This window comes from Tachysurus fulvidraco, chromosome 5 (assembly GCF_022655615.1).
Source record: "Tachysurus fulvidraco isolate hzauxx_2018 chromosome 5, HZAU_PFXX_2.0, whole genome shotgun sequence".
Classification (NCBI taxonomy): Eukaryota; Metazoa; Chordata; class Actinopteri; order Siluriformes; family Bagridae; genus Tachysurus; species Tachysurus fulvidraco.
Window position 1 is genome coordinate 28,660,391 of NC_062522.1, and position 27,500 is coordinate 28,687,890.

A 27,500-nucleotide genomic window follows, 5' to 3' on the forward strand; every position below is an offset into this window, starting at 1 on the left:
TAGATGATTAACTGATTAGATAACTGCATACATGTGCAGGTGTAAAGTGTTCCTAATAAAGTGGACGGTGGGGCTCCGAGGGAGTATTTAAAAAAAAATAAAAAAGGAAACGTTTATTAGACTGAATTAGACTGAGCTGCAGATATACTGAAGTCAGACAGTGAGACTGAATGGGTTGAAGGAGTTTGTTTGAAAGAATCGAATCAGTAAAGTGACTCATCGGTGATTTTTACTACCCGAGTGCGCGCAGTTCACCAATGAGGGGTAGAAAGGGAGCACGGGGGCGAAGAAGAGCATCGTTTTCGTGTCTCGGTGGGAAGTTTGCTACCAATTAAGCCTCAGCTTGAACCTTTTTGTTTGTTTGTTTTGCTGAGTCTCGGATCCGCACGTGCGCCTGTACGTTGTGCCGATCTGATCCCCATTGCGCGCTGGCTGTGAGCTTGGGCACGTGCTCTGTTGTGTCTCTGCATCCCAGGTTTTTTTTTCATCCCAGGTTAAAAAGGCATTTTTGTTTATTTGTAACTTTTTTAATTGTAAAGGCTTTTCTCAGGATTAGGAATCAGGCTCAGCACGTGCGCCCGGTCTGGTTAGAAGCGCACGGATGTTGATGCCAGCGCGTGCCGGATGAGCATGAATCCGCTGCCATGGCTCGCTGTGACCGCGGCGTTCAGACTCTTCTCACGGCTTTGGGCGCGTTCGTCGCCTTCAGTCTCATGACGGTGGCCATTGGCACGGACTACTGGCTCTACTCTCGCGCGTACGTGTGTAACGCTACAAACAGCAGCGCGGACGAAGCGGAAAACCTGCTGCAGCCTAAAAAGCCCAAAGGAGACCTGACACACTCTGGCCTCTGGAGGATCTGCTGCATTGAAGGTAATACATGGATTTTTGAATGCACTAAATTAGCTGAAGTGGGGAGGTTTTAAAATATTTCAAAAATTCCATATTATTGGGATCTGCCTATGGTCTAAATCTACATGTACACCTAAAGAAAGAAAGCGCCCAAACACAGCATTCATTCATTCATTCATTCATTCATTCAGTATCCACTTGATTCTGGTCAGTGGATCTAAAGTCCCAGAAACAGTGTGAGAAGGGAATACACTGAGGATGGGTCATCAGTCCATACACACAGACACACACATACACTCACACACACACATGCACTCATACATGCACTCACACACACACACACACACACACACACACACACACACACACACACACACACACACACACACACACACACACACACACACACACACACACACACACACACACACACAATCTACTTGCATGTTTTTGGGAAGTGGGAGGAACCCGGGCAGCCTGAAAACTCATAGACTGTAACTCGAGTACAGGATTGAACCAGAGTCCCTGGAGCTGTAAGAACTTTCATATTGTGTAAGATCAAATATCACTTTCCTTATATGATTCTACAAGGCTCCTCTTTTTATTAAGCAAACTCACTTTTCAATAAATAAATAAATAAATAATGATATAACTGATTGGAGAAATATGTTTTTAAGACTATTAAGACCACATTAGGATAATATATGCTCTAGGATTTTATGTATTTCATAATGCTAATAAAAGTTCGATTTTTCTGTTCACAACCTTTTATTCCTAAATATTTTATTTTACATTAAAAGGATAATCTGAAGATTTCACAGAATTTGGCAAGATTTTGTCTACTACAGTTAAGTAGGTGGATTCAATTAAACATGATTTATATTTAAACCAAAGACATATACAGGTATGTCCTTGTATAAATACACAGATGTAGACTGTTCCCTAATGAGCAAGCCAGAGGTGACATTGTCAGGTTAAAAGTTAGTAGGTTAACTGTAGTTAGCATTAGGAAGGATAGTCGGCCGTGATGTCACTTTCAAGCGTACTATATACACACAAAGTCTGTCACAAATGATTTAAGAGAACGGTCAGAAGTCCATGTCCAGCTTTCTTCGCAGTAAGGTCTTATGAGCACTAGGTTGTGGTATTAGCATGTTAGCTAGGGGTGGAGTGAAAGGCTCTGAGGGAGTGGTCTATACATTGACTCACAGGAAAGTCACGTGACCATAAACATCTTTTCTGGACCATCTTTTCTACGAATTCTCAGCCATGTAATACCTTTGTCCTTAGGTCAGGACTTAAAACATTAAAACATGCTTCAAAAATGAAAAATGATTACATTCTTAAGTGTTTTCATTCTAAATATTTTGGTATTTTTAATGCTCATGTTATGAAATTAGCTACATGTTTTTTTTTAATATGCCATGAATATTGCATATAAAAAGACCAGGAAGTCTGGCAGACCAAGGACAATGTTTTTATACACATACTTTAACTAAAGCTGACCGTAAATATAAAACATTAGCTGATAAATTTGTTTTGTTAGTTTGTTATTGTGAATGTCTGAGACATGGACAACTATGATTGGCCACTGGATTTTGATTGGCCAGAGTCAACCTTGGTCTGTATTCACCGTGCATAACGTTTGGCTAAAATCAAGTTTATGTGAGAACTTTTCTTTAAATAAGACATTCAAAATATCTCCCAGTTTCTTATGGCTGACCAAAATGCCAGACAGAAACTTTTGTGAGGTCTTGTGTACTGTATGTCTTTAATGACATAACGTGTACATGTAGATCAGCAGTGTCCAGTCTTATCTGGAAAGGGCCGGTATGGGTGCAGATTTTCATTCCAACCAAGCAGAAGCCACACCAGAGTCTACTAAAAGCCAAGAACAACTGATTAAACAGGTGGAATCAGGTGTAGCTTAGCCTTGGTTGGGATGAAAACCTGCACCCACACCGGCCCTTTCCGGATAAGACTGGACACCGCTGACGTAGATGTACAATTATTATCTGTAGCTCCTCTCAGTATTTTGTTAGCGCGCATCACTCAGAAGGACCGCAGAGTACCACCACTGTCCTGATACATGTTATAGCCTGGGAAACCCACACAAATCACTGTATCCTAAGAATTGTCTATATGACCAGAACTGTTTTTTTGACTAAAACATAATTCAGCACCAACTTTCATAAACAATAAAACTTTTTATTTACTTATAAATCCCACCTAGCATCCTGAAGCGATCAGCTTGGATACGCAGTTTCCCAAGCTGCCTCATTCGATTATAGTTTAACAAACAGTCTGTCTAAATATGTCTAAAAGCTAACTGTGATTTCCTCACACTGTTATAAACGTCAGGCTTTGATTGATGGAGTTAACGGATCGCTGTGCGGTGAAATAAACGTAAGCTTAATCAGTTCAGTTACTAAACAGATACTGACTGTCAAAATGTGAACAGAATTCATTTTTGTTTTATTAGGACTAACCTACAAAATGTACGTCGCAACAGTTGGGTGGAATACAGTCAAACATTGTATATATTTATACAGAACATCTGTATAGTAATAGATGTAATAGATAAAATAGTGTAATAGATTAAATGGAAGTAAGTGTAGGTACAAGGTGGGTGTGCCTTATAAAATGTTGACCTGAATGTCCACACATCAGTATTGTACACTTTTCTAAAATCTTTCTGTTATAGTGTTCCTATGCTATGTTTTAATTCCTTTTCATTTGATTAAAATAATAATAATATACATTTTTTTATTCTTATTATTCTTACTCTTATTCTTATTATCTGGACAGTGTATTAATTATTACTGAATTCCCACAGACATAAAAAGAGCACTTCAAAGGTTGAGCTTATACAGTATACCCCCACCCTTCCAAAACGACCCCTACCACCACCACCACCACCACCCTTCACCGCCACCCAAACCCACCACCTCCTATTTTCTTGTAGTTGATGCTGTTGCCCAGCGACCACAGGTCTCCTATTGCTATGGAAACCCCCCTAAAGAGTGGAGAGGGGTTGCTATAAAATCGACAGTTGTTTGTTAACTGACACAACAGTAGGACCGTGCGCTCACTCTAATTACACTCTAATGACTCACTACTTTATTGGAAATGGCTGTGCTGCTTCGGTGCTCGTATTTAGAAACATGTATAAAGCTGATAAAGGAACGTCAGCGTCACTCCTTGAGACTCCATGAATGAATTATTAGAATCCGGCAGTCATGTGGTTCACCGTGGCGAACTGGTGTAAAGGCGATACCAGCTTTCACACATGCATGGGTTTTAATTAATAATTCATCAAGATGAATTTAAATTAAACTGAGACTGTGCTTTTCAAATAAATTCTTTTTTACTTTACTGTTACTCTGTACTACACTTTTTCTTTGGTACACACCATCCGAAACACCACATCGACCGGGTCGAGTTTAGAGACTCTCTAATCTGATCATCTGTGCTTTACTAAAATAAAGTCTCATTAGTTACTGTACGTATAACCCATGGGTGTGTCAGTAATATTTTGTCTGTGATGCACAATGGCGCATGATAATAATGGCTGAATTAAACGAGCCTGCAAGAAATCTTTAAATGTTTTGCTCTGCGTGTTGTGATCATCTTGACTAATCTGTGACATTCCAAATGAGAGCTCTGTGTGTTTGGATGAATCACGGCATGCACACAATCTGGGTAGTTATTTTGTTCAAAATATTTCTGGCCAATATACAATATCATATTTTTATTACTCTCAAGAACACAACAATACAAGAGATAATGTGATATTTATCTTTTAGCAATAATAACACAAGAATGGATAAATGGTCCTTGGTGATGATTTATCAAAACTTTACAGTATACATGCGTTCGAGTCTGTTTCATGATATTAAACTTTTACGGATGGAGTTTCCAGTTCAAAGACAATGTTCGGTAACATGACGTGATCTTATTAACTTCAGAGCTGGTATAATGTAAGTCAGTGGTCCCCAACCCTCGGCTACCGGTCCGCGGAACAAATGGTACCGAGCCGCCCAAGAAACATTAAATTATTTCCATTTTATTTACTGTGGTGTATTTCTCTCGGGTTTGTGCGACTTTCCATGGACGAGAGGTTAACCGGGAGCTGAGAGACGTCACCTAAAGCCGCACCGATACCGCGCATGCACAAAATATCATGATATCGGGCCGGGTTTAGGTGACGTCTGGAGCTGAGCGGCTGCAAGCGGCAGTGGCGTTGTAGCTCTGGTGGAGAGAGAAGGTGTGTATCGCTCTTCTCTCTGTTCACCGGTACTTTGTCATGTTTAACAGTGCTTGTTGTACGTCTATATTATGTTTGCTCAAATTTAACCCACAAATTAGCAAAAATGAGCACGAAACAGACGTGCTGACATTGTCTCCTATTACCCCAGATGGAACCGTCTAGTTGCAAAGAAACAAGCTCAGGGTTCTCGTTGATTTAGCGTTGTAGTGAGTTAAAAAGGCATGTTTAAATACAATTAAATCAAAATTATTAATTTTGATTTAATTGTATAGCCGCCAACCCCCATCCCCCACCCCCAGCGGGCCGGGGTAAAATTATCAAACATTGACCGGTCCGCGGTGAAAAAAGGTTGGGGACCACTGATGTAAGTGATAACATTCAAGAACATTAAACGTAACTATAAATCAAAAATAAGTAATGTGTCCTTCAACGATAAATAAAAGTAACGTAAATCTTTGGCGTAGCATAAAAGGAATAAAACATTCAGCATATCACATGTCCCGATATGCAATCTGACAGTGAGCCGTTTTGTGAGTCAGATTTGAAATTTTCTATCCAGCTCTTTTATGTGTTCAAAAACATTCATGTGCCTTTTAGACAGATGAAGAGTTTTTCGTGATAAAACATGTTCGAATTTGCTTGGCATTCATTTGCTTCAAACATCGTGTATCATTCATTCATTCATTTTCTACCGCTTATCCGAACTACTCGGGTCACGGGGAGCCTGTGCCTATCTCAGGCGTCATCGGGCATCAAGGCAGGATACACCCTGGACGGAGTGCCAACCCATCACAAGGCACACACACACTCATTCACTCACACACTACGGACAATTTTCCAGAGATGCCATTCAAACTACCATGCATGTCTTTGGACCGGGGGAGGAAAACGGAGTACCCGGAGGAAACCCCCGAGGCACGGGGAGAACATGCAAACTCCACACACACAAGGCAGAGGTGGGAATCGAACCCCCAACCCTGGAGGTGTGAGGCGAACGTGCTAACCACTAAGCCACCGTGTCCCTCCTCATGTATCATCTATATATAAAATGCCGTTGTTTTTATTGATCCTTTTGGCTTTCCATACACACAAAACCTTTGGCTTCGATACTCTTATCACTCAGTTTTTTTTGTGACATCCCCGTTATTACTGAACGAGCTTTGATGATGAAGTTCAATCAGAGATCCGTATGCATTTCTTTCTCCCAAATTTCTCAGCAGTTTAAAGCTGTCACGGAAACACGGCTAATATGAGACTAAATGTCACATCCTTAAGGCCAGGTTTGCTCTTTAATAATAGGGTGCAATAAGAATTCCTTGACAACACCCTACTATTGCTGTCTATTTTTAAAGTGTGGGAAAAGAGTCAGTGTGTTTCCTCCTTTAATAACAGCAGAGCCTCAGATCCAGGATATTATCGGAGAAACAGATGAAAGCTACCCCATCTTTACCTGAGATATCAGCGTGAAAGCCGGATTTAATAACGCTGGATGATATGAGAGAGAATCAGCAAGTTCTAACAGCTTTCAAGTATTAACTGCGTATATTGTTTTCGACATTAGCTTACACACATGTACATGTTAATGCTCTTACAAATCATGCCTTCAAACACACACAAATTCCATGCACTCCTGTGATCAGTGAAGAAAGCACACCATATTTGATTAAGCACAAATCCTAATTAGCAGCTAAATGAAATATAGACAATAGCTTCATCCATAACACAGATAAAGAGTATACTGTAAGAGTATACTGTATACTTTGACCAATCAGAATCAAGCATTGAACAACATTGTGGTATAAACTCGCTTATTCAGTAATTGTTGATTTATCAGTTTCAGGATTGGATTAAGGGCCTTGCTCAAGGGCCCAAAAGTGGCAGCTTGGCAGTGCTGGACGCATCGCAGTGACTTAAGCTTGACGCTTGAGCCACCACTGGCTCAAAAATAAGAAAGATAGAATTAAATAATCCTTAAGGGAGTGGTCCTGATGGGAGTGGTCTCTTTAGGATGATTCATCATCCAATGACAGTCCAGAAAGGATTGCTCAATGAGTCCCTACAATTTTCAGTCACCAGAACTCACCCTAGATGAACACCAATGGGAGATTTTAGAGCGGCATTTCCATAACCACATACATTAATGGTATACATTTTAGAATAATAGTATTTATCAGTTGCAGAGGCTGTAAATTCATAGCACATAGTTTCTGAATACTAGTTTTGAGGCTTGTAGTGACTCAATGCCTCACTTAAACGCTATTTTTTTCTTTACTAGGTCACCCCAGCACTGTAACTCCTTTAATGGCACAGAACACAATATATACACCGAAAGCAGTCCATACATACAGCGATGAATGGAAAGCTAAGTGAACTGAAGCATTAAATGGACTTGCATGCATTATGAACTACATTTTTGAAGGAACTAAAAAAGGCTAACGCGGCATTTAAGGAAGTTTAGGATTGCCACAACATGACAGCTGCACATGACAAGCACATTCAGAGGGTTTGGACTCGGCTTGGCTTTACGCACGAGATTTCACCATCGCCGTGTGATGTTTGATTAAGATCGGTATGTTTACAGTATACAATAAAACACAAATTTTAACCATTTTGTTTTAAAAAAAATTCCTTCCCTGACTAATTTTTCAAATGAGCAGAAACTGGTCAATTTCAAATGTCCCCCAATCAACAATGGTGGTTTTACAGATAGGAACGTTGTGCTATCTGGTTTGATACCTACATAAAAGGACGTACAGTAGTAATGGAGCAGTGGTGGCTCAAGTGGTTAAAGCTCTGGGTTTTTGATTGCGGGTTCAATCCACCGCTGGGCCCTTGAGCAAGGCCCTTAACCCTCTCTATCATGTCTGATCCTGTGTTCTGACCCCAACCTCCAAAAAAGTTGGGATATGTGAAGAAAAAATTTCACTGTGCTGTAATGAATATGTGACAAAACAAAAGACTTCTAAAGAAAATAGTTTTTCATTGATACTATTCATTAAAATATACCATAGCTGAATAGACAGGTTATGTCAAGACTGTGGAAACAAATGGAGCTAAGACAAATCAGTTCACAAGGTTCAGAAGTTCTCTCCTGACTGCTAAGAACAGGAAGAAATAGAGAAGAATGTCCAGACTGGTTCGAGCTGGCATGGAGGATATGGCAATTCAAACAAGCAAAATGAGTGTTTTTGGCACTAACTGTAGAACCGCTGCTCAGTGGATGCCAAAATGTAATATTTGGATCCTGCACCCCAAGCAGATGCCCCACAGCAACACCTGGAATTGACTTTTTTCCATTTACATTATTTACTGTTCACCCAAATGAGGACGGGTTTCCTTCTGAGTCCGGTTCCTCTCAAGGTTTCTTCCTCATATCATCTCCGTCTTGCTCATTAGGAAAAATCGTTAGAGATATATAGTAACTTCAGTTTTAAACTTTAAACTTACACATTTTTATTCCATTTCTATGCTTCTGTTAAGCTGCTTTGAGAAAATGGGAATTGTTAAACACGCCATACAAAGAAATTGAATTGGATTAAAATCAAAATGAAATTTTGGTTGATTAATTTGACTTTATGACTGTCATAAAGGGGGGGTGGGGGGTGGGCAGTGTGCTTGGTGTGGTAAGAAATGGGGCTGATGGGGTGATTATCGCATATTTTATACATCGCTGAAGACTCATGACTACTCGTCTGATTGCTGCTGTATGTGACTCACAGGAATCAACAAAGGAAGCTGTTACCGGATCAATCACTTCCCTGAGGATAATGACTACGATACAGACAGCTCTGAGTACATCCTGCGTAAGTCTGCCCTTTTTCCCCTTCATAGTATTTTTTTTGTTTCATACTAAACGTGAATACAACACAAATTCAATGGCCAGGTCACGATTAAAGGATGTTTGTTTTTCATCATAACAGTGAATGAAACAGTGAAATATTGGAACAGATTTGTTCTGTACAGTTCATTTGAGTTGTTAGTCAACTTCTTGACCCTCTTATTTTAAGGAGATTAAACAGAGTTGAGTAAATATGTAGCTTCGAAGCTGACAAAAGTATTTAAATATTTCACGAATGCTTTTTTTAACTGAATTGTTAGAGGCAAGATTTCAGGAAACCCAAGGAATATTTGTGTGTACAGGAAAGGACTGTGACTTATTCTTATTCATTCTGTGTGAAATAATAAACTAAATACATAAATACAGGGCAGGTGGTGGATTCGATCGCTGATGGGTTCGGTGTATATCTGCGCATCGTTATTTTTAGCTTGCATCGTACTTATGTCACGACCCCAGCTAGACACGTAAAGTAGCATCGTGTTGCTCAGATGTTAATAAAGTGGTTTTGAAAACATGGAAATGACTCTTAATAAACATCCTTATTAATGTGATATATGATCATAAAATATTATAAATTCATATGAATCATTTGAACTTGGTTGACTCAAATGAATCATGCCAGCTCAATCAACCATCAACTTGGTTGTCTTCCCTCTTTAACGCAGTTTCATGTTTATTGTCAGGAACATTAAGTGCTTTAAGCATCGAGATACAACGAAATACTGGGGCTATAAATATATATATATATATATATATATATATATATATATATATATATATATATATATATATATATATATATATAAACTCTTATTAAGCACAAAATGGATCAAACTGTATTACATTATTAACGTAAAGTCAAAATAATAGTAAACTGTAAACGATGTATGCAGACAAAACTGTAATGGTGACTTAGTTTATCCTTAAAGGTATTAATCATAGACTTATGTGACTTGTTCCAGCACAATCATGTAAACTGTTACAGCAGTAAGTAAATCATTATTCAGTCAAATCTACTTTTATGGAAAACTGAATTGACCCACAAAAATACAGAATGTGTAACTCTCAATCCTATTTCAAAATATTTACTATTCAAATCTCATATTTATTTCTTATTCAATATTGATAGTAATTAAGTCTTCCTATGGAGAAGCCGTCATGCTGAAGGCTCATGGGAACTATACGTGGACATCTGTATATGGTTTTAAACATCATTTCAATGTGAACTACAAGATTTTACATGTTAGGATTTGTGCTTGTGATACATTAGACATGTCTGACTGTCCTGGATGGAACGTAGTCGAGTTTGTGGAGTGAAGGGAAGCAGTGCAGCTCTAGAGAATCTAACATGATAGGTTGCTGTTTGTGTAGGGATTGTGCGAGCATCCAGCCTTTTCCCCATCCTGAGCACTATACTGCTGCTGCTGGGAGGAGTGTGTGTGGCTGTAGGACGAGTTTACAACGGCAGGAACAACATCCTCCTGAGTGCTGGCATCTTGTTTGTTGCTGCAGGTAAAGACTGGGTCTGTGGTGGGTTGGTCACCAAAGGCAGCCTTAAACTGTATGATATTTAGCTTATTAATAATTCTCCAGTGGAACATTGTATTATCTGACAAGAAGAACAAGTTATCAGACCTTCTGGTTAAGATTTTCTCTTGTAATCATTAAAGAATGCTATAATCACAGAGTATAAATTTGTTTTAATGATAACCTGTGATTTGGTCTTCTACCAGGTCTGAGCAACATCATAGGCATCATCGTGTACATCTCGAGCAACGCCGGCGACCCTAGCGACAAGAAAGGCGAAGACAAGAAGTTCCAGTACAGCTACGGTTGGTCCTTCTACTCTGGCGCATTGTCGTTCATTGTGGCCGAAGCCATCGGCGTGCTCACTGTCAACATCTACATCGAGAGAAACAAGGAAGTGCATGTCAAACGCCGTAACTTCCTGAAAACCGGTGCATCGTCCTCCTCACCATACATGCGAATCCCAAGCTACCGGCAGCGCAGGCGTCGCTCTCGGTCCAGCTCGCATTCCACCGAGCCTTCTCGAGACAACTCGCCTGTCGGGAGGAAGATGGCGGCGTCCGCTCTGCCTCTCGGTGAGATCTCCATGTACACTCTAGGTCGAGAACACCAGCTGAGATCAGGATGTGCGCTCGGACCTTACCCAGACCCACCCAACTTTCTGCAAGTTCACAACTGCTTCGCCAAAGGCACGAAAGACGGCGTTAACCGCAGGACCACGCCCGTTTAAGCAACAAACCTCTGCTTCAAGATCGATGACAGTCAAGGAGGCAATTGGAAGTATTACTATTTCTATGGCTGAGTTTCAGCAAAGAAATGAACAAAGGGATGTTGATTTAAGGGAGCGAGGGTTCGTTAGCACACATTTAAAGCTATCTAATAGACGTTGTAGCATTTTCTGAGCTATGTTTTGGCTCAGAGTTTCATACTGTATATTCATATGCACAGTCTGCAGTCCAAGTAGCAATATGCACCGAATATTGAAATATTGAAATATCGAACTATAATCTCAGAATTGTTTGAGTAATTTCATGTTTTCTTTGTGTCGGTGTGTTTGACACTCAAGGCCACTTCACACTGGACACATCGTATCAAGCGTCACGTGTAGCTTAACGTCACAGATCATAGCTAAACCACATTCGATCGATTCGATCACCATGGTAAAACAAATTAAACACGAACGTACTTGTTGTTTGCCGTCACTTAGAAAATCACTTAGAAATGAAGAGTTCTTTACTTTTTTTAGCTTTTTGGGTGCTTTACATCCAATATATTGTATTTGCACCCTTTAACGAGACAGTTTGCAAAAAAATCAATAAAATAAAAAAAGTAGCTATGCACCTACTGTAGTGGCGTCTGGAGCAGATTCCGTTCAGTTATATAATGTATAGCAATGTGAGGAAGAAGCTGACGGACAAATATACAGGAAGGTAAAGAGGTAATAAGCTTCGGGTTAGAGTATTTGAAAATAGGAGAGTTCGGTCAGCTTGGCCGAAGGGGTGTGGCTAACTGGGGGCGTGGCTGACGGGAGGTGTGGTTGAGAGGCAAACTAGGCTTGTTCAATTAATTATTAAACATGAAACAATTAGCCTAATATCTCTCTCAAAACAAAACACACAAGAAATGTACATTCATCTACTCGTAACTGATAAAGCCGAAACTGCCAAAACGTAAAAGAAATGCACCGCATGCACGTTCTCCTGCCTGTCCTTTACTCGTGCGGCGTACAGACGTGTCCAGAGCGGATTAAATTTGATGCGACTTTTACATAATGCATCTTTTGTGAAAAAAGCAAAGCCTGAAAGGAGCTCAGTCAGTACATGAACTCGTCTGGTTTTCTAGGTAGTGAAGAAGCCATTTTATACAATTACTCTTCAAACCACTGCCATTCTGTTTACGTCTGATGTTTACTTCATTTCAACAACTCTGCTGATGATGAACCAGTTCTGTCTTATACATTCCTTTATATCTGAAGACTAACGAAAAAAACACCTTAGTCCTAAAGTCAATTCTGTTGACGTTTAAGGAGTTTTTGCTCAGGGAAGTTTCATGATAATTGGCCGCAACCTATAAATATAACGTGAAGAATCTTTTTCCTTGGATCGATCTCACAGCACTATTGATGAATCTATGCGTTGTTGTCTCTGAACTGCCATTTTGTGTCGGGACACGAGTGTTAAGACTCGTTGGTCTAACACGTGGCTAATGTCGTGTCGTCAGTGGCTTATATACAGTACCTTGATACTCCATGCTAGAAAGGAGCATTTGACTACTGAAGCAAGCCTGATTGCCTTATAACACAGAGTCCATTCAGCAGCACTACAGAACGCATTGGAGCATCCAAGGGGTGGTGATTTTATCGTACTACAATGCTGAAAACACCGCAAGTCTACCGCAGCATTCCCAAACGCTCAACGATGTTTGCCCAGATCTCTAAGAACAATGATATGTGGGTAATTAAAAAAAAAGTAATAACAGTCTGGCAGCAGTCGAAACTTACAAATGATAACTTTCCAGACTGAGGACGCCGCCTCGATGTTATAACTGCCAAGAAGTCGATTTGCTATAATGTTATTGCTGTGATCAATCAAACATGGACAGTTGTTGTTTCTCTGTGGATGCTGTGAAATTGTCTCATATCATAATGGCATTACCGGAGGAAATATCTTTCCATTCCCAACAGTTATTGTCATGGCAACAGTTAATAAACACTAAGCCAATTCTCCTATGATTCTGACATAGTCTACATTTCTCTAGAGACTCAGCAAATACAAGAACCTTTGTTAGCTTACCCATGAACTACTAAACTACCTTTTAATAACTGTGTGACAGCAACAGAAAAATAAAAGACACAGTCATGCATACTTGTGATTTAGCACAGCGCTTTCTGTTAATCGATAACACGTTTATAGTGCATAATATTTTTTGTGGAAGATTCAATCTGTGCATTATGGTGTCATTTTGTCTGCTTTTCCTGTCTGTAGTCAACTTAAATAAAAACAAAGACCTTATTGTTATGCTTGTACTCACTGTACATCACTTCATCACCAGACTCCCAGAACTCAGTATAAAAATAATAAATGTGCAAATTAGAAATGTTTCACTTATTACATGCTTCCTTACTTAACTCTTGTAGATAACTAGATTCATTCTCAGCTGAGTTATTTCACTGCTAGTCACCAGAAAAGTTGTAAATTTAATCCTACTTTTGAGCATTTAAGCAGGATATTTAAGATAAGATATCCTGCCAACTGCCTAAAATGATGTCAGTCACATAGACAGAATTTCCCTAGTAAATAAAAATATTAATGCAGCAAATATATTGAGAGGAGGCACGGTGGCTTAGTGGTTAGCACGTTTGCCTCACACCTCCAGGGTTGGGGGTTCGATTCCCGCCTCCGCCTTGTGTGTGTGGAGTTTGCATGTTCTCCCCGTGCCTCTGGGGTTTCCTCCGGGTACTCCGGTTTCCTCCCCCGGTCCAAAGACATGCATGGTAGGTTGATTGGCATCTCTGGAAAATTGTCCGTAGTGTGTGACTGCGTGAGCGAATGAGAGTGTGTGTGTGCCCTGCGATAGGTTTGCACTCCGTCCAGGGTGTATCCTGCCTTGATGCCTGATGACACCTGAGATGAATGAATGAAATATATTAAGAATATTCTGAATATTATGTCAGATGATGTTGATGAAACATAAATTTAAATCTGCATAAAGGTACTGATTTTATTAGCAAGAAAGCTATGTGGTAGCCTATTGGTTAAGGTGTTGGACTACTGATCGGAAGTTCATGAGTTCAAATCCCAGGTCCACCAAGCTGCCACTGCTGGGCCACTGAGCAAGGCCCTTAACCCTCAATTGCTCAGTTGTCTAAATTTAAATAAAAATGTAAGTCACTCTGAATCGCTTGGTGTATGCTAATTGCCAGAAATTTAAATGTCTAGAAAAGTAAACTGTGATATAATATTGTTAAGCACTCCTCTATATAAACACATTATGGCATTTCATATACACTTCCTGGCCATGTTTTCTTTCATGTCGTGTCAGTTTCTGACTCAGATTTACCGGCAGGATTGGTAGGATGTTAAAAAAATCCAGAATGTCACAAGACTTTGGCATTAAATTCAACATCAGAGTTTAAAAAAGATATCCGTCAATTTAGTCCTTCCTGAAACCCACTGGAAAGCTTATGGGAAATAAACCAGGCTTTTTGTGTTTTGTAACTATTGCCATAAAGTTAGAAGATTACCATCAGAGGAAATACAATGTGTTAGAATGACAGTAAAAAATATGGTAGATTAAGACATGATTTGCTAAAGCTGTAGTGAAGGAGTTCCAGTGGGATGAACCCTGCTGGGAAGAACTGGATTGCCAGCTGTGCCCAAGGCCTCTTTACCTGACATCAGTCTCTGAATGCTGTTGTGGCTAAATGGTCAAATCCCTACAGCCACATGCCAAAATCTAGTAGAAAAACCTTTTCAGCTGTTCATTTGCTTTTCATGTTTCACTTTAAAGGCACTATATAAAAATTTAAAAAAAAGTTGTTGTTATTATTATTATTATTATTATTATTATTATTATTATTATTCAAAAGAATGGAGGTTATTATAACAGTAATGTGGGACTAAATATAGACCATGATGTTCAAACATCATATATTCGGATGTCCAAAAGTCTTTGACCAAGTTCAAGTTCAAGTTTATTTCATTTCCCGAAGGCAATTTTGTTGCAGCATACATTCATATCACAAAAACAAAAAAACAAACAGAACATAAAGAAACAACACATTCACACAATTCACAAAGAATTAAAAAACTTTACCTCGTATTTAAAAGTTAAACAGCTCATGGAACAAATGAATGTTTGAACCTATTTGTTTTACTAATAATGATCCTGTACCTAATACCCAAGGGATGAAGGTCAAAATCATTATACATAAGGTGGAAATCATCTGATAATATAGTCTGGGCTTATCCCAAAACCCCTCTGTAGTATAACTGGGCCATAGACATCTGCTTCCTTCCTGTTGTTTTACTTCCCTGATTTATAATTCTCTCTAAACTTCTCTTATTTTTCACATTTAGAGAATTAAACCAACACACAAGTGAAAAGGACAGCCATGACTCAATGTAGGATCTGTAAAACATACTCATCAGTGTTTTGTCCACATTAAATGATCTTAATTTCCGCAGACAATACAATCTTTGTTTGCAAAACCTCAGTGTTTGGAGAAAAGGACAATTTATTGTCCAAAATAGTACCCAAGTATTTATACTGTTCCACACTCTCAATACTCACTCCATTTATACTAGTTTCTTGGAGATGAATACGTTTGGTATAGACCATATAGTGTAAGTAACCTTCTGTTCTACATCCTTGCATTCTAGGTTGATAGGTCATCTTTCCTTCTGAATGAGTAGAAGGCTATGTATAAATTCCCACAAGTGTTTGTAATACATTTGATGGATGTTCTTCAAAGCCGTTGGTGGTGCAACATTCTCAGGTTTCACAAGTACGAAGATATCAGCTGGACTATGGAGACTTCAATAACTGAAGTGACTCTGTCTTCCATCCAGAAGGCTCACAAAGCATGTGAGTCGAGCCTTATGCTACCGAGGAGTCTTCAAAGTCCTGTAAACATACAGCAAAAGAGCTATAACTCAACAACTACAGTATATACAGTATACAGTATATACAGTATATATATATACTGTATAAATAACTATACATTATGTATACAGTATATATATATGTATATATATGTAAAAGTCTAGAGAGATTTCAAGGTGAATTTGCATACATTATTACTATTATTTATTAGACAACACAGACAACACTGCTACATGGGCAGTTTAAGTTAACGTAACGTCTTCTTTGAGCTACTGTACACAAACAACGAACTAACCACAGAGCTCATGACCCAGTTTCCCAAACATGACATGGAATATTATACTTCTAGAAACTAACTAATTCGCTGATTTAAGTTATTTTTGTAAACGCCCAAATACAGGGACAAATGTCACATCATGCAATGGCACTTGTAAAGATTCTCTGGAGATTATATTGCTGTAAAACTCATCGTCACTGGATATAAAGTTGAAAAATGAAATATTGTCAACCAGCGTGGAGGATTTTCCACTTTTCTTTATGTGTTTTCTAATGTTGAACTTATCTTTGCATGAGCAGCCATACCTCTGCCCACGCTTATGAAATGTGAGAGGCCAACTGGCTGGCTACTTGATTCACCACACATTTATAGAAGCTCCACTCACTCCCCATCCCCTCCCTAAAGCTCACACAGATGAGACAGCACGTATGGTCATCAACTTTCCTGATGTACCTCAACAGCTGCATGCCACTTCACAGGCCCACTCCCTGTGTAAATCTATGCCATTTCCATTTGGCTCTTGTTCTCAGTCCTCACTCACAGTGCTACGGTGAGCCCATCCAAGTAAAGAACTCCACCAGGACCAAGCTGACCATATACACTTTTTTCATCCCTAGAGCATACGCTATCGCGAGTCATCGTAGCCCGGTTGCGTTTTATCTCAACAGAAGCAGAGCATAGAAGAGCAGGAAACCTGTGAGTCACCATGCAAAAGAGCATGAAGGTGAAGATCACATTTGTAATCATCCTGGTAGGCATAGCGTGCATGTTCACGGCCGTGGTGTCGGATCACTGGGCTGTGTTAAGCCACCAGGTGGAGAGGGTAAACACTACTTGTGAGGCAGCCCATTTCGGATTGTGGAGGCTCTGCAAGAAGAATATTTACATCGAGGATCCGGAGGCCGTGGGGACAGGATGTGGACCGCTCAGCCTGCCGGGAGGTAAGGCTCGATGGAGGAAATGATGTTATATTAGATTTATGTTAGATGTCTGTTATTCTTATACACTTACCACATATACAGATATTTTAATTTAATGTTCACATTGATATTTTTGTACAGTTCATTAAATATGTTCAAACAATAAAGTGTTTAAGTTTATAACTTTACCAGGATGTAGGATAAGCCAAGTTCAATGTTTGCTTTGTTACTGTAGTTTTGCAATGGTGCAATGACATTAATTAAGGGTCATAAGGAATGGAAATTATTTATGTAATATATTATATATACACACAACTGCTTTAACACACACAACTGCTTTAACAATTTGTTGAGCTTAATAATGAAAGTTTTAGAGATAGTATATTAACATTATACATTAAATATAGTATATATCTTTCCGGATTGCTTATGTTAAGTAATAAAGCCTTGTTACTGACATATTTTTGCATGTCTGTGTTACTCAAGACCTGGATTCAATCTGAGTACAGAGATTTTCTTTAAGGATTTTGGCTGCGACGGACGTCTATTAGTTCTAGCTAGGTTAGCTTAGTGTGTAGCTACATGAGCCTAACAGAGGTAGCAAATGTAATATTTATAAAAAAAATTGTACCCAGGGGTAGCTAATATTGGGATGTACGCTGTTTGACTACGGTTAATTCGGTGCAGTGTATTTTAAAAAAAAGTTATCAATGTAAAAGTTATCAATGTAAATAAACACATTTATTTTATAAATGTCTATGAAACAAGATGCACTGGCAGGGTAAAGACTGTAAATATGTGAGGATTTAGAGCTAGGATTCACTATTACATGATAAATGATTTGTTAATATGCACATGGAGTGGTGTCAGTGGTAAAGTTTGCTATCACATGGTATCTGGCACTCGTGCTACAGCAATCGCACCATAAAGTTTATCCAAAGACCTGTCTTCATGCTTTGTGCTAGTGTTTTATGGTAGTTGCTAGCATGGTTTAAACTGCTGCTCCTTTTAAACAAGTCTGCAGGTTGTTGATTCTGTGATTTATTATTATTATTGTTATTATTTAGGTCAGAGATATCTAATCCGTATTGAAGCTGCAGACTCCCTGCAATGTTGAGGAATAACCTTTCATCTGTGCTAGCAACTGAGCTGGCTGTATTAGGGGAGGCACATAGGACTCTTTGGGTGGTCTAAATCTGACACAGTCACTTAACACGTAACACAAATGTTCAGCTGACAATCATAAACTATACACGGTACATGCAGACTGCACGTTACCTCAATTTATACCTTCAACTTTGAGCTACATTCCACTCAAGCTGTCGTTGATTGAATGAAGTAAAACAGCAATTAGCACGTGATTGAGTTTCTAAACTGTTCAGTATCTATGAGCGCCGTTAATTTACTACCAAAGCCAAGTGACCTTAGTCTACTATTATCCTTAACTTGGCTGCTTCCCATTACAAGACGTACCTCTGTATTATATTTCATCCCTTTAAAAACCATCCCTGCTACAATATGCTCTTTCTAGACAAAGATTAATGGATTATACCAGATACAAGCTTGACTGTGATATAATCAAATAAGATTGCTCTGTTTGTTTAAGAGATTAAAACTGTAATGGCGCAATAAGACATGTGAGATTTGAAAACAGCTGCTGTGTTGAGATACAGGGTTTATAATGAGAGCCTGCTAGAAGATACTAGCAAAATAACGTTTGGGATAATTGTAGATTTTACAGGTTTTAATTGACTGGATGTGATGGCATAAAAAACACAGAATATATCTTAAATGAAAATTTTAGCAGTACTTACTGTGGGAGAAATACTGTATTAGATCTAGTTTAGTGTCTAATAAGATTCAGGTTAATAGACAGATCAGACTTTCCCCTAACAGACAAAACATCAAGGCTACTTGGTAATGTCTAGAATGGAAGTTAAATGATGCAGAATCTCTCTTGCCTGTATACTTTTTCATCGTTTATTACCTCAGACGAGCATGCAGACAGGCAAGCGAAGCGGTCTCAAAGAAAGCCGAGTGAGACAAAAAGATGAACCTGATGACAATGGAGACAGACAGGATATAAAAAAGAGGAAAGGTGATTGACAGGTCTGAAAAAAAGCCATTAAAAAAAACCCAGTGTCTGTAAATATCTGTCAGGAGTGGTTTTGGTATGGTCAGAAAAATCAGGGGATAAAGTGGCTTTTAGGAGCTGGATGCTAACATTGATGTAATATTGAGGTATAATATTGCAATCTCAACATCATGGTAACATCATGTTTTGTAATTAAAACTAATTTACTGTCCTATAAGGGTCTAACCCTTTTTACCAGTACAATGGAGTTCAGTCGACTTATTGGACATTTGTCTGATATAAAATGTCAGAACTCTGATGGCTTTCATTGTAAGACCTGTGTTTTTTCCCTCTGTTCATACTGTAACGTCACACAGAAAGACAATGGCTTCAAATTTTAGATGCTCATAAATTAGAACTTGGGGCATCTAAAAAGAGCAGAAATGGGTTTGAAATCATTTACTTTGTAGATAGAAACATTGGTGTGAATAAAGCTGACCATTTTGGAACTCATTCATTCATTCATTCATTTTCTACCGCTTATCCGAACTTCTCGGGTCACGGGGAGCCTGTGTCTATCTCAGGCGTCATCGGGCATCAAGGCAGGATACACCCTGAACGGAATGCCAACCCATCGCAGGGCACACACACACTCTCATTCACTCACACACTCACACACTACGGACAATTTTCCAGAGATGCCAATCAACCTACCATACATGTCTTTGGACCGGGGGAGGAAACCGGAGTACCCGGAGGAAACCCCCGAGGCACGGGGAGAACATGGAAACTCCACACACACAAGGCGGAGGTGGGAATCGAACCCCCAACCCTGGAGGTGTCAGGCAAACGTGCTAACCACTAAGCCACCCCACCCCCCCCCCCCCACACACACACACACACACACACACACACACACACACACACACACACACACACACACACACACACACACACACACACACACACACACATATTTTGGAACTTTTCTATAAAAAACGTTCCAAAAATTTTGCCAATTGTAAAAGAAAAAAAACCCAAAATATTTATAAAAACTGCAAACTATTGAAGCACCAAGTGTCTCATTTCATATGAGGCAGTAAACACCACTGTAGTGAGTGAAATGCATTACTGAACCTGGACAACAAAACAGGTGCAAATTCTATTTATTGGCAACTGGTTAAAAGAGATCATTGAACTCATGACAGGTGATTGTCCAGGCCATAAATCCCATGTCAGCCCAGTATAAGCATCCTATTATTAGCTATACATTGCAAATGAAAGACCTATGTTGTGTAAGTTGTGAAGTTCTGCGGCTTGGATTGTATTTGTTAGAGGTGCCAACAGGAAGGACTTCCGTGGACAAACAAGGAACCAGTCATCATTAGAATAATTAAAATAACAATTAAAATACAGAAACCGGTTCATAAATGGATAAAATATGAAAAGGTTCCTCTGACCTTGTCAGGTTTCACCACCAAACTTCACAACTCACAATAAAAATCCATTGGCCATTTTGTAATAATCTGTAAAGCTCATTTCAGTCTAAAACAACGGCCATCTTCATTTTGCAGTGCTCGTAACCAGCTTTAACAACAGAAGGGAGGATTTTACAGTTTATAGTAAACTTTATTATATCATCTTTATTTCTATTGCCATTGTGTAACATATATTTAAAGTTTCATTCAATTCTAGTACCTAAAATGTAATCTTGCTGTGTATTTTGTGTCACCAGTGTCAGCCATGATGAAGCATCTAAACTGATGTTGGGTCTAGTTGGAAAGTCAACAACTTGGTCATCTCAGTAATTCAACTTAAAATACTCTAGGGGTTGTCACACATTGTGTGCATCATTAGGGATAATTGGTTGAGCATGGGTGGCCTGAAGGATGGGCTTTTCAAGGCTTAAGCACCATATGTCCTCTCCATCTAGCAGTGTCCCTAGTGCATTGGCAAGGCACGGTCATGAATTTAATGCTGTTAGCACATGATCAGAAAAACTCCTGTGATACGTATTTGGGAATTCAGCTAATTTTCCCAATTTCTGACACCCTTTAGGAACTGGAAGAACTTTTCCTGGAATCCTTGACATTTTTTTCTACTGTATATTTTTCAAATCTTAAATGTTTAAACATTTTAACCTATTGTGCTCCTTGGTTATTCTTATTGGAGTGATTGATGAGAGTCTGGATTGGCCAACTGATCGATTCGGTCTAAAGTGATTCGTACTTGGCAATGGCCTCCTCATATTCTGGCACTTGTGTATATAATTAAATAGTAACAGTAAACAGTAGTATTGCTTTGGTGGAAACTCTGCATGGAAAGAAGCACAGAAGAATAACCTGAAGCGCTGGCAGTTTTGTCAGCTCCAGGGTTGATGAGCTTAGTATAGATGTTAGTACTGTATAGTATAGATGTATAGAGTATAGTATACAGTAGATCTTCTTTCCATGTCTTTGTAGATTGTTTGCGATATCCATGTACGTGGCTTGGCTACATTAAATTGCCTCTAATTATGAACGAGAGTCTGAGTGAGTGTGTGACTGTGTGTAGGCATGGTGCCCTTGCAATAGACTGGGTTTCCATCCTGAGTATATTCCTCCCTGACACATCGTTTTCCCAGAATAAGGAGATCCACCTGCCCTGGTGATCCACCCTGCCCCTAACTGAAGTCATAGGTCATATTTATTTCAATTTTGATCCAACAGAGTAATATAATATTAATAATTACTACTATTAGTATATTACTATTATTATTATTATTATGGAACTTTATCAGAAAAGGAAGCTACAGTACAGTATGTGTTTGGTTGACTCGCACATACCCAGAGCTGTATAGAATCCGAGTATTACTAATGTTGCTATATGGCAATAAATAATTTCCAAGATTCGTGACACTTGAGCCAGAAAAATAAAAAAAACATTTTTAATAGAATCTGATATCGGTTAGCAAAAGCACTGAACAAACTCGGATAAAGCAAGGAAAATACTCCAATAATGCAACAAAGCCTAACATTTCATAAATCAAGCATACGTGTGAATTGATAAATGAATGACCTTTATATGGAACATAATTGAAAATCTTGGACTATAATCAGAAGGAATAACTTGGATTGCAAAAGTGTTTGGTATAAAGTATTGCCTCTGTGATGTGTGGCAAGATATGTACTATGTCATAGCTTCTGGAACTTGTGTTAAGAAATTATAGTCACATACAACCAGGGTGAGACAGCAATAAAATCCCTAAGCCCAAATTTAGGCTGTGTAAATAGTCAGCTGTCTAGCAAGAGACACAAGAGGGGTTTGAGCTATAGCTTTCAGTCACAGTGTCTGACATCCACACCTGAACATGACAGCTGTAATGTATAAAAGAGTGAAACTGGACTAAAGTGTGGGTGTTTTATAGACAGCAAAACAAGAATCATTCTCATAGTTCATTACAGGGGTTGAATCACAACAATTTGCAATTTTATTCAGAATACCATGAAAAATTATATAGGGGAATACAAGCAATTCGAGCCAAATTTAATTGAATAAAATGCATGTTCAGACTTTATGATAAGACAATGGATCATCATGGTACAAATAGAGAAAATAATCAGAAAGTAACACAGAACAGGTGAGCTCAATCAGGGAATAAAACAAAAGGCCAGGGATAGGACCAAATAAGAAATAAGGGGAACACCAACCAATCCATTATTGATTTAGCAAAGGAGTGCATGGATGTTTGGAAATACATGATTGTGGATCTGTGAAAATGTCTGAATGGTCTTTGAAAGTGTCCAGAGGATCAGAGGACCTATGCTACAGTATGCTCGTTGTACAGGAAGCAGCTCGTGCCTACTGCGGACAGGAAGAGAAGACTAGCTTGATATGCAGACATGACACAATGTGGGTAATTTGCCTCAGATGTAGGCAAAGGAGGTTGTACCACTTTTCTGGGCGGTACAAATTTGTCATTGCTAACTGGGGCCAGTGCAATGTCTTGCTTGCTTTGTTGTTAATAGCAAAGGACTGAAACAACGACATCCTAAACAATAGCATTGGTTCGAACCAACAGAACAGGAAAAGCCTTCAGGACGCGTCAGACACAAAAGGAGAGGCATTGGCTCTCTCTCTCTCTCTCATATTGAGCTCAAGATCTGCCAAGAAATGATAAGCACATGCAAAAATAAAAACCATCAAAATATCCAGATGGAGTGATACAGGAAAATCTACTGAATCAATTGACAATGTTGAAAGCTGTACAAGTTCTTCTCATGGGGTTTGCTGGTGAAGAGATAGCTTATCTTTCAGAGCAGTTAGAGATCATGGTTCATTGCTCCACCTGAAGTGTAGAATGGTTCGTTGTTCTAATCACTGCTGCATTTACCTATTTTTGAGCGACACTAATGGCGAGATAAGAACATACTCCTTTGTGCAACCACTCAGTATCTGGCCAGTTAAGGATCAGTGTTGGCTCAATGTAGGCTTAGTGTTGATCCTAAATTATTCAGTACTGATCTAGTCTGATCAGTGTTGGAACAATGTAGGCACACTGTAATTAAATGTATGCTCCCCAAGCTGTGATCAAAAATTAGCCCAAAGAAGGATTTTTCTGGCAGCAATGAAGCTGCTCACAAAATAATTTAAAGCAATTCGAAGAAAAAGTTGACCACATTAACTGAGCTATGTTTTATTCAGCCTATTTAATTGTCAAATTATATATTCAGGGATGTGACTAAAATATTACCACTTACATACTGTATGCAGCAGTCTGATAAATAACCTGCTACTAATCTGACTACATGCTTACAAAAGAGGAATGTCTTACCTCCATAAACAAGACACCATTTGTACTGTCTGTCGAATTAGATTAGTTTGGGTCTGAAAGTGTCAAAGAGCTTATTCACTCCTGTATTTAGCTTCATTTGACTGGGTTTTGTTGGTTTGTTGCCTGTAGGGCTATTCCCCAAATGGTAGCACTTTTCGTAATTGGGTGAATAAAAATCTTCATTATCGATTTGTCTATTTAAGGCTGACACTGGAGGCTTTTTTTCCCCCCCTGTAGGCAATTACAGCAGAACTAGTAAACACACTAAATATTTATGATCAATAGTTCATATCAATGGAAAATGTATAAGACTGGATGAAATAGAAGGTTTCCTCGTGTCAGAAATAGTACTCAAGAATGCCACGTAGCATATAAAAGGACGTGGAAAATCTAAAATGTCCCGTCATATAGAAATAAGGACTTTGACATACAACTATAGAAGCATGCAATGTGTGTGATAGGCAACATGTGCAGCATATGAAATAAATTTTAAAAATCACAACACATTTGGTCTAAAATAGCATTACCAGCTGTTGGCACACCCAGTACAAGCTGCTTTGCGTCGCTTTGAGACTGGGATCCATTACACAACAACCAGCATTTGGTTGAGCTAACTATGCAGAAAGCACGCGGTTCACTAACCCAAACTAATAACTGCAAATTTGAAAGAAGTCACAAGTGAATAATGATTATAGTTTGGATGTTGTAGGTTATTCTTTACGGCTTAACTAAGGCGAAAACCAGCAAAACAGCTTTTTACAATTCTTCAAGTTGCTGTTTTAAATCAGGTCTGGTTCACAAAGAACAACTTGATTATAAAACAAGGATTATGATGCTGTTGCATCTGAGCTCTATTTTTAGTTTCAAGCTTGAGCTTACTGAACAGTTGAGATGACATAGAAAGCCTGGGAAAGTCTGAAGTTGATAAAGCTTACATAGTGTGAATTGGTTCAGTATACAGTCATTTCCGGCATTTTACAGATATCCGTTTCGATATATTTGTGAAATTGACTAATATTTCTTAGTATTAAATTATTACATAGAAAATATATAGAAATTATAATCTCAAATTGTTTGGTTTTTCTTTTAATGTATTGCAAGAAGTGAAAGAAATATTATATATTAATATTATATATATTATATATATATATATATTATATATTATATATAAATATTATTATATATAATATATATATAGTAATAGATAAGTATTATATAATATAATATAATAAATTATATTCATTATTATATTAATTATTATTATATATGATATATTATATATTAAGTTATATTATATTATATTATATTATATTATTAATATAATATAATATATTAAATATTATATGATATGTATATATATATATATATTATATATATATATATATATATATATATATATATATATATATATATATCTAGTATATATATATATGGCATAATCCTCTACTACACACACTGATGTATCCACTTTACTAATATTAATGGTTTGACATGAAATAGATATCACACGTTTTAAAAATTTCTTGCTTCGTATCATCGTCATTGCGTAACGTGCCACTCTCATTTATTGTAATTACATTCTTAGACATAAAACGCATGAAGACATTAATGCTTGTCAGCATCCTTGAGTTTCCTGTTTATGGATAAGCAGCTGATATGCATTGACATTCTGCTAGCTGCAAGGGTTCAGGGTTCACTATGTGTGTTGGTGGTGGTGGTGGTCATACAGGCTCAGTGTCTTACACTGGATCATATTTCCCTTCTTGAAGTTTATGAATGCAAACGCTTTGATGATTTTACAGCTGGGAGGAGAGTGAAGTTTGACTTTCCCAAAATAGAGTTAAGAAATAGAAGACTTAGTCATGTGTGTTGGCTTGATCAGTGTGATACTATCCACTCATATATAAATAGCATCAAATAATTCTACTTCAATAGTTAATCTCAAATTTGGAAATCAGGAAGTGTTGATTCCTTTTCTAGAATGTTCTATTCAATTATTAATTAGGGACATTGAATGAATAAATATTGTGATGATTGGCAGATTGCTGTAGTATAACAGGAATAAAACGGCATCAGGAAATGCTCTTGTTAGAATTTTACTGACTTATTTCTTAGAATATTTATAACATACACACACGTGTTTTGTGTCTTACTTAATCCTTAATTATACAATTTGGTATAGAAAGGTTCAGGGAAAAGGTTTTAACAAACAAACAGATCAAATTCTGAAGCAAAGCATAAGACATATGTGATGGTCAGATGGTAAACAAACAGGCCAAACAAGACAAGAGTAGATTCAGAAACCAGGTTTGTAATGGCAATAATCAAGGAATTTTGGAATCGGTGGCCTGGGCGGCCATGTTTGTATGCCGCAATGCCTGTTGGGAGTTGAAGTTGGACGTACTGGCATTCATGTGACAATTTGATGAATAATTCATATCCAATAACCAATAAAGGAAATCACACACAGCAGTAGAATCAGATTTCCCCAATGCATTTATCTCTACCTTTATCTATAGATTGAATTACCTAATAACTCCCAACTAACCAAATTATCCTGTCATTTTGTTTTTCCCTTACAGAGATCAACTGCTCCTACTTCAGACACTTCACTCCTGGAGAAAACTCTGAGATATTTGAGGTTAAAACACAGAGAGGTAAGATGATCAGTTGGAGAGAAAAGACTACATGTACTGTATAGATTCATGGAGCTAAAAATGTTGTTAATGTGAAAGACTCATGTACAGTGTAATGTAGGATGTAATGTAATTTGTCTCTTGAACACCGTGCCCAAGGGGATCATGGCAGGAGGCGTGATGAACAATTCGTAGGCCTCAGTGAATGGCGTCGGTAGGTTTCTGGATGATGAGCCTGAGCCTGGTAGTTAGCATACCATTCTGTCTCCTTGATTATTTTATTATTTTCTTTGGACCGTGCACATTACTCCATCCGAGCACGTAATATAGCAGTGACTACACCCCAAAGAATGCAGTACACTGCACAGAAGACATTAATTCCTTATATATATAAAAAAAATGAACACATGCTATGTAGACGTATTATTAACTAATCTGGGTATTGTGCTTGGTTCATTAATAGAAAAGCACGACTTCTAAGTAGCCATAAGTGGCAGATGTTGGCTGTAATAATTAGCAAAAAGGAATAATTTCTGGACTCATTTCTATCTGCCTGAAGCACAGAAACAGAGGATAGAGGACAGAGGATTTGCTCCAGTGGTTTGTGGCAAAAAAAAAAAAAATTTGTAAAACAAGCTTTGTTTCTGTCATGCTCAATGTGATGTCTGATTTCACAGATCTATAAGCAT

The 27,500-nt window shown here is 38.3% G+C and overlaps 2 protein-coding genes across 2 annotated transcripts in view; both read left to right on the top strand.

Annotated features, from left to right (window-relative positions):
• The first annotated feature begins 228 nt into the window (after window positions 1-228).
• Window positions 229-13,589, top strand: cacng4a (calcium channel, voltage-dependent, gamma subunit 4a). The gene is made up of 4 exons (XM_027133402.2): window positions 229-873; window positions 8,842-8,925; window positions 10,332-10,472; window positions 10,694-13,589. Exons 1-4 carry the CDS (start codon window positions 645-647, stop codon window positions 11,215-11,217), a joined length of 978 nt encoding a protein of 325 aa, XP_026989203.1. The 5' UTR covers window positions 229-644; the 3' UTR covers window positions 11,218-13,589.
• A 3,264-nt stretch (window positions 13,590-16,853) lies between these two features.
• Window positions 16,854-27,500, top strand: part of cacng1a (calcium channel, voltage-dependent, gamma subunit 1a) — a 15,713-nt gene continuing 5,066 nt past the window's right edge. Inside the window, exons 1-2 of the mRNA XM_027133667.2 lie at window positions 16,854-17,309; window positions 26,758-26,832. Coding sequence (XP_026989468.2) covers window positions 17,075-17,309; window positions 26,758-26,832 — 310 coding nt within the window. The 5' untranslated portion in view covers window positions 16,854-17,074. The remainder of the gene's footprint in view (window positions 17,310-26,757; window positions 26,833-27,500) is intronic.

Bases quoted from the DNA above. Each gene is read 5' to 3' on its own strand.
- cacng4a (XM_027133402.2), top strand. From the start codon at position 645: ATGGCTCGCTGTGACCGCGGCGTTCAGACTCTTCTCACGGCTTTGGGC. The intron at 874-8,841 runs GTAATACATGGA...TGTGACTCACAG, and splicing joins GAGGATCTGCTGCATTGAAG to GAATCAACAAAGGAAGCTGT. The intron at 8,926-10,331 runs GTAAGTCTGCCC...CTGTTTGTGTAG, and splicing joins CAGCTCTGAGTACATCCTGC to GGATTGTGCGAGCATCCAGC.